This window comes from Jatropha curcas, chromosome 11, assembly GCF_041381405.1.
Source record: "Jatropha curcas cultivar XTBG-Jc1 chromosome 11, XTBG_Jcur_1.0, whole genome shotgun sequence".
Classification (NCBI taxonomy): Eukaryota; Viridiplantae; Streptophyta; class Magnoliopsida; order Malpighiales; family Euphorbiaceae; genus Jatropha; species Jatropha curcas.
The window spans coordinates 8,706,159-8,715,977 of NC_143161.1; the positions used below are offsets into that span (position 1 = coordinate 8,706,159).

General features: G+C 35.0%; 2 protein-coding genes across 3 annotated transcripts; both read right to left on the bottom strand.

Annotated features, from left to right (window-relative positions):
- Positions 1 to 934: 934 nt before the first annotated feature.
- LOC105642317 (Putative membrane lipoprotein) lies at positions 935 to 2,036 on the bottom strand. Its single transcript, XM_012227124.4, has one exon. The coding sequence runs from the start codon at positions 1,727 to 1,729 to the stop codon at positions 1,127 to 1,129; it is 603 nt and encodes a 200-aa protein (XP_012082514.1). The 5' UTR covers positions 1,730 to 2,036; the 3' UTR covers positions 935 to 1,126.
- A 1,716-nt stretch (positions 2,037 to 3,752) lies between these two features.
- Positions 3,753 to 9,613, bottom strand: LOC149492502 (uncharacterized). 2 transcript variants are annotated; one of them, XM_089716700.1, is made up of 5 exons: positions 9,351 to 9,613; positions 9,057 to 9,233; positions 5,126 to 6,691; positions 4,113 to 4,150; positions 3,753 to 4,028 (listed from the first exon to the last, which is right to left on the bottom strand). In XM_089716700.1, exons 1-4 carry the CDS (start codon positions 9,363 to 9,365, stop codon positions 4,118 to 4,120), a joined length of 1,791 nt encoding a protein of 596 aa, XP_089572826.1. In that variant the 5' UTR covers positions 9,366 to 9,613; the 3' UTR covers positions 3,753 to 4,028; positions 4,113 to 4,117. The 2 variants fall into 2 exon arrangements, with proteins under 2 accessions (XP_089572826.1, XP_089572825.1); XM_089716699.1 differs by having other exon boundaries at positions 3,753 to 4,150; positions 9,351 to 9,608.
- Between the last annotated feature and the right edge of the window lie 206 nt (positions 9,614 to 9,819).

Genomic DNA, 9,819 nt, shown 5'->3' on the forward strand with positions numbered 1-9,819 from the left:
AAAGTAATTGACAAAATTTTAGGGTCCATTTCTTATTCTTGCTGCAATAGACTAAAAGATGCAATTAAGTGGCCTGGATAGCATAAAAAAAAAAAAAAAAAAGTAAAATGGCTTTCATAGGCTGCGACATTCCAACGAGAAATAGATGGGTTGTGGCCCTTTGCAGATATCTATCATCTTCAATCCATTATTATATGCACCAAATCCTGTACCTACATGGGGCCTCATCCTCATGTCCTACATTTTAATTTTACCCTTAGAAAATAAATGGCTTTCTTAATTTTCTACCCACTTGTACTTCATGGTACAATTATGCAATTTATGACAATTTTCCCTACTCAATTTTATAATGCGCTGTCACTTGTAGAATCCATTTCCTACTTCATTTTTGGGGCCTTGGCTGAAATATTGAAGGTGGTTCTGGATTGGCTTTCATACTATTTTGTCGTGAAACTATTATTTGCTTTCTGAAAGATCTGTTAAGATGTGCAACGTCCACACTTATAACTTTAAGATTCTACCTTTACCTATCTACGTCCAGTTCCTTAATTAGCTCAAAAGCCTTTAAATGTAAAAGAGTACGAGTCCTAATGCTATGTATGTTCGGGAAGAGGGAGAAAGTAAAATAAATGTATAAAATTACGACATTCACTTTCCTCTCAAACGGCGTAAAATAAATTTATTTTATATTTTCATTAACATTTTCACTCAAATTAAAGAAAAGATTTTGAAAATCTCAATGCATTTTTACTTTCCATTTTACATATTTTCTTATTTTACCTGAATTCAATCAACTCATAAGAGTATGTGAATCGGATTGGATGAAGACATTAGACAGGATAGGGATGAAGACATTAGACAGGATAGAATAGCTACCGCTCTTGAATATAGCATAATTGGGGGAGTAATAATGGCACAAGAATAACAAAATTAATATGTTAATAAAATTGTCAATTAAGTAAATCTGAAGTGAGTTTTGACAATAGCTTTAGGACTCCATGGGACCATGAGACAATGGTCTCAAACAAAAGGTTATAAGAAAAGATTGCAAACTAACCCTGAAAATTACAAAAATTATACTTTCATCCCCAGAATTTCACATATTGTAACACTAAATAGCTACATTTCACTTTACTCTTTTACTTGAAAGGGTCAAGTTAGATCTCTTGTGTAAATTGAACATTTCACTTTTTTTAGGCGTTGAAATGAATTGATTTCTACCTTTTCTTGCATCAGAAACCAAATGTTGCCTAAACATTGCAATGAAAGCTTCAACTCTTTCATTTAACTCCTCTTTGGACAACTTCTGTGCCTCACTATCAACCTTAATGTGCTCTTGCTCTTGCTTTGGCTCTGGCTCATGTACATCACTTGCCCACTTATCAAACTCACAGCATTGCTTATGCACTTCACTACATTGTTTGATTTTACTACATTGTTTGATTTTCTTCTTTTCTTGAATCTTCATATCTATATTATCTTCATTTTCTCGAGTTTCGCTCGAGTTTGAACGGATAGAAGTGAAAAAAATAGCTAAAAGAACAAGATTAAGGATTAAAAAGACCCTCGAGCGCCATTGCTCGATGAAAAATATCAAAAAAACATATTTTAAACATGCCATTGCTAGAGCTGTGCCTGCTGCTACAAACAAAACTTTGTGCATATAATGATCATCAACTTCATACTCTCTTCCGTTTGTTGCTCTCTCACATTCTTTGATATGATCCATTGCGAGTAGTTCTTTTCTTGATTTTTTTTTTTTGTGTGACAATTTGAGAATGGACTTAACAATATAGCTAGGGGTGATATTTATATACGTGAAGAATGGGGAACATAAGAATCCCTCTTTCACTTGAAGAAAATGTTTCTTTTATGGCATGTGTATGAGTGGTAGCTGTGATGATAAGAAGACATGACTAGTGACAAATGAGAGTGCAGGTGCTGGAGGAGACAAGCAAACATGCTTTTTTATGCGCAGTCAGAGCAGTTTTTAAACCTTATGATTGCTCCAACACAGGGATTTAGTTGTGTTTGTTGGGTTCTATGCGTTTTGGCTTGGCGTGCACATCAATGAATGGCATCAACAAAAGCATGCCATTGCTTTGGAATTGACAATGTGCTCTCTGTTGGGTTGGGGCAATGTCCTTTTGTATATTGGATTTCTCCTACTTCACTCTCTGGCTATGTCAAAAAAAAAAAAAAAAAAAAAAAAGAATACAAGGCTGAAAAACAAAAAATAAACTAAAAGACTGAAAAGGTATTTTCATTTGAACTGCCAAAATTTTTTATATTGTGCAGCCAAAATAAACTTTCCCCACTTTATGTGCAGCCAATAACTTTGTCAAGCGTTATTGTACATGTATAATTTCATTTGGTGACTAATGATTATCAGCTTTTTTTTTTTTTTTTTTGCTAATCCCACTTAATATTACATTATTTTATACCTGATTTGCAAAGAAAAACAAAAATATGGCAATCGTTTGCAACAAGTTTAGCAATCTTTAATGCAAAGTGTAATCCATTGAGCAATTAGATTTAGCTACTGAATAGAAAACATGTCATTTGATTAAAGAAACACTAATTCATGTTCATTTAATACATACGATAATTATTTAGTCAAATTTAATAAGAGAAAGAGTAATTTAATTAAATTAAGGAGTGTTTTATTATAATTTAAGTGATTTAATTGTTGTTTTAATTACCATACAAAAACTTTAAAAAATAAATGAAATAATCAGAGGAAGTATCATATGCTAAACTTGTTTCTTCTATTCCTGCCACTTAAATAAATGTATGTGATTATTATTATTATTATTATTTATTATAATAAGACAAAATCTCAGAACAGTTGGTGAACCTTGGGATTCACCACACAAAATTCTTACTAGTTGATAGAATGCAAAAGAGATCCCCTGTACAAGTCTGTAGTTCATCTTTTATACTTGCATAAAAAGAACAAAAATAAATATTATAGATAGACTTTAAAGCATGTATTAAGATATTCTTGGGGACACCACAAATTAATCATAGGCTGAATGGAAACAGATGTGATGGTGAAATGATTATGATCAAATTTGCATATAGACAGGTTGGGAGGCTCCTACTCATACGCTCATCTCTTTATACAGAAAAGCACATTTTAACAGGAGCTGGGTAAATTGTTGCTGGGAAATATTAGAGCAGTGAAATGGAATGTGTCAATAAAAAGCACACGCCTGTTTGATGCTAATCACCAAAATTACTAAACCCCACACCTATCATTATTCACCACCAACGTCAACCAACAAGGAATCATTCTCTGGTTTCTTTTCTAAGCTTTCTAGAGTTTTTCAATAGGAATCTGTCGGCTTATGAAAGAAGCTAGAATCTTTTTTTTTTTTTTTTTTTTTGTCTAAAAGGAGCTTTAATATCTACACTCACAGAGACAGTCCATAACTAGAATTTGAAATTCTCATTTCAGAGATTCCAAGTTAAGTGAAAATGAATGGTTCACTACAGGAACAACCAGCAAGCTTGTAACAATTTCAGGTCAGACAAGGGAATGAATGCAAGCAGAGTGTATAAATACCAAAAATTCCAGTGTTCAGTATTCTTCGAATCAACAAGACGCAATGCACTATAATTTTTACAAAATCTACAGCATTATTTTCATGAATCCTGAAAAGCACATGTATGAGCTATGAAATCACTGATATCTTTTCACCCATCTGCTTTATAGAGGAGCAAGCAAAAGATAATTACACATAACAGAATGATGCTAAACCATTATATTACATTTAATATTATATATAAGATATTGTTATCACAGGGTTGATTACTGATGATACAGATATAAGCTTGCCAGGCCAATCTGGCAACTATTGAAGATACTATGTACTAAAGATAAAATTGATAGGGATGAGAAAAGGGGTAAGACGAACATATGTGGGGAAAATTGAAATTTAAAATTTAATAATCGTAACCAATGAGTAGTGTCTATTTCTCTTACTATCAGGCAGCCGGTTTTATCTAGTTTTTTGAAAAAAATTCTGCAAGTATCATAAATAAAAGGTGAGTGAATTTTAATTTGGGTATCACATCCAATGTTCTTCTGTTGGACTTAGAATGAGTACCTTTATTACCACCATCTTTTCCCAGACAAAGAAATAAGCTGCATAAGATGAAAAGGAAAAGGAAATATGAGGTTAATCTTCTAGTAAATATAAACAGGCAAATATAAGGAATAATACACAGACACACACAAGGCGCAGACGTTGTCAAAGCTAGGCATTATTTTTTTAAAATTTTTTTGGCAGATGGGGCAAGGGTGAATCTAGAACGGTAATGTTGAAATTTTTCCATATCTTCCGACTAATCTATAATGTGCTGAAAATTTTAGAACATTATTCATTTGTTTTGCTAACTAACAAACAACTATGAGATCATAAAAGAAGTAATGAGTATTCAAACCTTATTTGATATTCAATAACAAAGGAAGTAATTCTTCCTTTTTTTTCTGACATTTATGTTCTGAGGGAAAGGATCTAGTCTGTGCAAGAACCCTTAATGCTCAACAGTTGGCCTATTGAGCTGATCCTAATTGTTAAAAAGCATAATTCTTCATCAACTAAAAGGAAAAAAAGAATGAAAAATAATATTGAACGAGAAACCAGTTTACTGGATGAACTGTGAAAGGAAATTTAAAAAAAAAAAACAAATAAGCAAATAAGTAAAAGGCATCCAAGCTCGGCAAATACTCTCAATATGAATACTGATTATTCCTCAGGAAAAGTAGGTTAATCTTAAACTTCAATTTTTAGATTTCAATTTTTCAAGATTTTGTCCACTCAATTTGATATGTTGATACAACAAAAGCATCCATCTGGCTGGTTGAACCAATTTGAAATTGTTAACTCCCTAGTTGAACCAATTTTCAAACTGAAATTGTTTGGGCAAAAACATTTATCAAGTAGATTCATTTGGGCAGAAATCATTCAATGCATGCGGAATTTCCTTGCATAGTCCTCTAAACTATCAAGTATAGAAACCAATTCATTATTTGAAAAGAGAAGTCACAGCACATCAAAAGAAATATCCAAGTTACTAACATTTAAGAGAGTAATGGAAAAGATAAAAAGAAACCAACCTGACGAGCAACCTGAGCCAACCGCCGACTGTCCCTAGATGATTCATTAGTCACACCAGATTTCAGTGGCTCTGGTGAATCATTTTGCCTCTCCATGGTTCTCCTTTTTACGGTGCTCTTTTCACAAATTCTTTGATCAGGACTGCTCAAGGCTTCCTTCTTGCGTTTCCTTTGAAAGGTGTATTTAAGAAGCCCATTGTGGTCAACATGAGGCCCCTGTTCGGTGAATGCTTTGGCATCTTTCAAATCAGAATACATCAGTGGTATGTTGACTGACTCAGGGTTAGTTTCATAACATGGAAATGTTGATTTTGTGGCAGCCTCATGATCCTGTTTTAGCACCTCATCCACTGACTCCATGTCCTTGTTTGCAGTATTCTGGACAAAACCACATCTATTTGATGCCTTAACACTCAATGTGACATTTCTAGATCTAGAAGTAGGATCCACACCGCCTTTAATTAGAGTTAAACCTGGATCTAAACGGGGAAATGACTTCAACTTTACTTCATTTTCAACGATCTTTGGCTGAACTTCACCAGATTTGCCATTACTATAGAGTGAGAATGAACAAGTTTCATGTTCATCAGGATAGGAGGCAAATGCGTTAGGCATAGCATCCCTACTTTGCACGTTCCTATGCCTTTTCTCTTCATTCTCATCCATAAAACATTTGTTTCGACGATCAAATTTTTCTTCCATTTCACTAGAATGCTTCTTCATATCCATTTTCTCATTGTTAATAGAAGGTAGGGTGCATGACAGTTCATCAGGCTTATTAGCATTCCCATTCGCTAAGTATCTTTTGCAATGAGAAAGAATGGCTGGTGGTTGATAATTTTTCTTAATCTGACTAGGGCACAGTCTACGCTTAGCTTTGGGCCTACTAAACCTCGTCCTTCTTCGTTTCGAAGTGCGAACTTTAGCACGTTTTCTTACCTCTTCCCCAGAACAGTTCTTCGCTGGTTCTAAGCTTATGATCTTGGGTGAAGGAACATTACATTTTCCATAACCTTTATTTCTTCGTCTGATGAGCAAGTCACTCTTTATAAAGGAATTCTCATCAACTTCTCCAGGAGGAGACAATTTCCCAGCCTGTAGGTTCCCTTCCAATGTAGGAATTCTCTGAGTACATCCATTTCTCAACAGCTCATGTTCCTCATTTATTGTAATTACTGAGGCCAATTCAGCATTATGAACAGAATGTCTCTCAAACTGGAAAACACTCAATTGCTCAGTTTGTTCTGCACTACAGTAATTTTCATTGGAAACTCTCTGATCAACTAATGTGTTCTTCATGTCAGAAGTTATCACTGTTGGAAGTTCTGGATTAGGAGGGAGAATGTAAGGTTCATATGTTGCATTTTGGTAAGAGAATTCATTATCCCCTGTGATATTTCCATTCAAAGGCTGGAGTTGGCCGTTCCTCAGCCTTTCCAACTTATCACGTACCCAGTGCAATTCATCTCTTAGGTCTATTATGACACCCTCTGCTTCCTGTAGCTGTGCTTCAAGCTCATCAATTTTGGCTTGCTGGCTTGAGGATGCCATCTCTCCTTCAGTTATCTGTTTACATGATGGTATTAATTCCTTACAACACCAAATGCAGAATATAAAATGTAACAATGCATTTAACTTCTAGGTTGCATTATTTCTAATTTTCCTGAACTCCAGTGAAATTTCAATCGAACTGGACAGGCTGTGAAGTCTATAGAGACATTAAAACCCAAGCAAATGGATACAATTCAAAGACCTGCGAGAATAGATTTTTGGCAAAGAACTAATGTTAAATGGCAAAGGACTTATTGCTGGATGAAGGCCCTCACCCCTTAATGACAAAAATAAAATAAAATGAATTAAACATTTGCCAATTACACCCACTAGCTTGTTGCTTGACCTAAAATAGGAGGATTTGCAAGCTGGGTTAGTGTCATTAACCTAAGTTTTATAGTCCGACAATTTTTTTTTAGTGTTGCTTGGTAAAGCTAAAACTCACTTTGGTTATATCCTCCTGAACCAAAGATCAATTACTCTAGTAGCCTGGCATGTAAAAGAAAAGCAGTGGCCTCAGTAATATTGGACCAATTTTCCAGAATTGAGACACATAGGATGTCCTATTCCATCAAATTTTAAAACAAGGACAGAAAGTTGACAATCATCTCAAACAAATCCATAACAAGAAACAAAAGTATCTGAGAGTATTTTTCAGTATGTAGAAGTCAAGTAAAAGGATCCCAGTTTTTACTAAAATTTAAGTTTGGGGGATTGGCAAGTCCAGCTATCACTTGAAAAAATAGATTTCCTTAATGCTAACAAAATGCCATATCTCTCTTTTAAATAACACTTAAGCTTCTTTGCAATTCCAGTGCTCAACTTTTCTACAGAAATAAAGCTCTGGTCCTTCAGCGAAATAACTTTTCTACAAAAAGTCTGCTTTCTGTACGCTAAGGGAGCATGATGTGCAACTAATGACATCCCTAGAGCTACTTATACAAATAGTCACGTCAAAGTTTTCCAACTACAATAACAACTTCTGGTCCATTTACTTTTATCCTACCTAAAATTTAGCTTAAAAGCCTGCTATTCTTCTTTACCCAATAAATCCCAGATGCTAAATTTACCTAGCATACAGACAGAATCCTTGGCATCTCCAGGTCATGGGTTCACATTTATGTTTCACAGAGCATCAGTGCTGGTGCAACAGTAAATTTCTTCTTTGGGACCTGGAGGTTATAGGTTTAGACCACAGACACAGCCTTCTTGCAATTTAAGAGGAAGGCTGTATACACCTGACTCTCCCCAGAGCCCCTAATATCAATATGGGAAGCCTAGTGGACTAGGACAAGCTTTTTAAATCTCCACAAGTTAGGTACTTCAATGCCAAAGTACAACACTTCATGCTTTATAGCTGTTATGAATTAGTTGAGATATTGGCAGACTATAGATGCAGATGACTGTGGCTAAAATAAAACTTGGATTGCAAGAATTGTATTGACATAATAATTAAACCTTTAGCTTTAAATCTGAAAGGTTAGGCTCACAATTTTGAGATATTTGACTATGGAAAGAAAATGGAGCAAAACCAAATTCATAAACTTTTGCATAAGCAATAGGAATCATTGGAAGGGAGCTTTTCAAGTGCCAACTGTTATCATTTATTACATGCCAAAAAGAAAGTGTAGCGAACATAACCAATGGCACTGATTGGTTCCATTTGCAAAGGAAAAGCAAGTTAGTAAAAGTTTAGAGGTAAGACTGCTGGGCAGCCTCAGTTGCACTAAGAACTTGAATATCATCATTGGCACACTCATGACCACCACAAGTGAACCAATAGGTCTCAGTACTGAAAATAGTATCTGGCAGTTTCAAGAACTCGTTGCATCCTTATTCAAAAGAAAACTTCAACTAATTTACCGCCTTTCTAATTTTAAGCATTCGTTGGTTAACAGTCAGAGCTTTTTGTTACACAATATTATCAAGAAGCAGAAAACAACCACATAAGACGTCATGGAAGTCATATGCTAATTCAGCAGCAGCATTCTCAAATCGGTCCCATATTTGTCAATGATTGGTTTATAAATAAACAATCAGAAAAACATCTGACAATACTAAAGTAATGCATTCCAATTGGAATCAAACATCAAATACTCCAGAAACAATCAAATGATGAAATCTGTACAGCTGCTTTAAATATATCCTCATGTTTTGGGCTATCAGCTACAGAGAAAAAAACATGATGTGAAAAAAGAAAAAGCATAATGTAATTCCAAAAAGAAAAATCCATTGGCAGATTGTTCCAGAATCAAATGCAGTTCAAAAATTTGTGATAATAAAAAAAACAAAGCAAAACAAGACAACAAACAAAAGTTTAAATTCAAAATCAAACACATGGTTCTTATAGTTTTGAATTTTCTATTTCTTAGAACAGTACCTTAGCATCAATCATTTGCTTTAACCGAACAAGCAAACGAAGCGCTTCGTCTTTAGTTGAAAAGAGATCGTGTTGATACTGAATGGCTTTCTTCTCCGACGCCATTATTCGATTCGCTGCCTCTTTCGCTGTGTTTAGTATTATATCCGCGTACGCCTTCTTCAATGCCACCATTTCCTATACACAAAATCCACATTTTACAAAAATATCAGTGCAAAAATTTAGAATCAACCATAAGCAGCGGTGGATAGACCACAATGGTGGTGGAGGCGACGGTTAAGGAATTTTACTGACCCGTGATTCTGCCATCGGAATCAAAGAAAATTGAGAGCTCAAACACTGGAGAAGAGAAAGAAGGTTTAGTATTTCCCTCTCCACTTGTAGGAAGGTTTCTGGTACCGTACCTAAGCGAGGAACTGAAAGCTGGCACTGTTATTACTTGATTGCCCTTGATTTCGTGTTCAAATTACCATAATTGTAGAATCCGTTACTCGTCTGCGATTTTGGATTGGCCGTTGAGGATGTGGGGACACCTTTCGATAAGGAGGTTTCATGGTGGTTACAGGTAAACGGAGTCGTATTGGATTGTTATGCAGTCCTTTACACGAACTTGAAGGCGCGCAGAGGCAGAGGGGGAGTAATTGGCAGGACCCACAAAAAGCTACTGTATATATTATTTTATTATCGTAACGCCGTGAGTGTAGGCGAGCGCGCTCATTGCCGTAGTAATGACTACTTTATTAAATTTTTTAAATTTTGAATT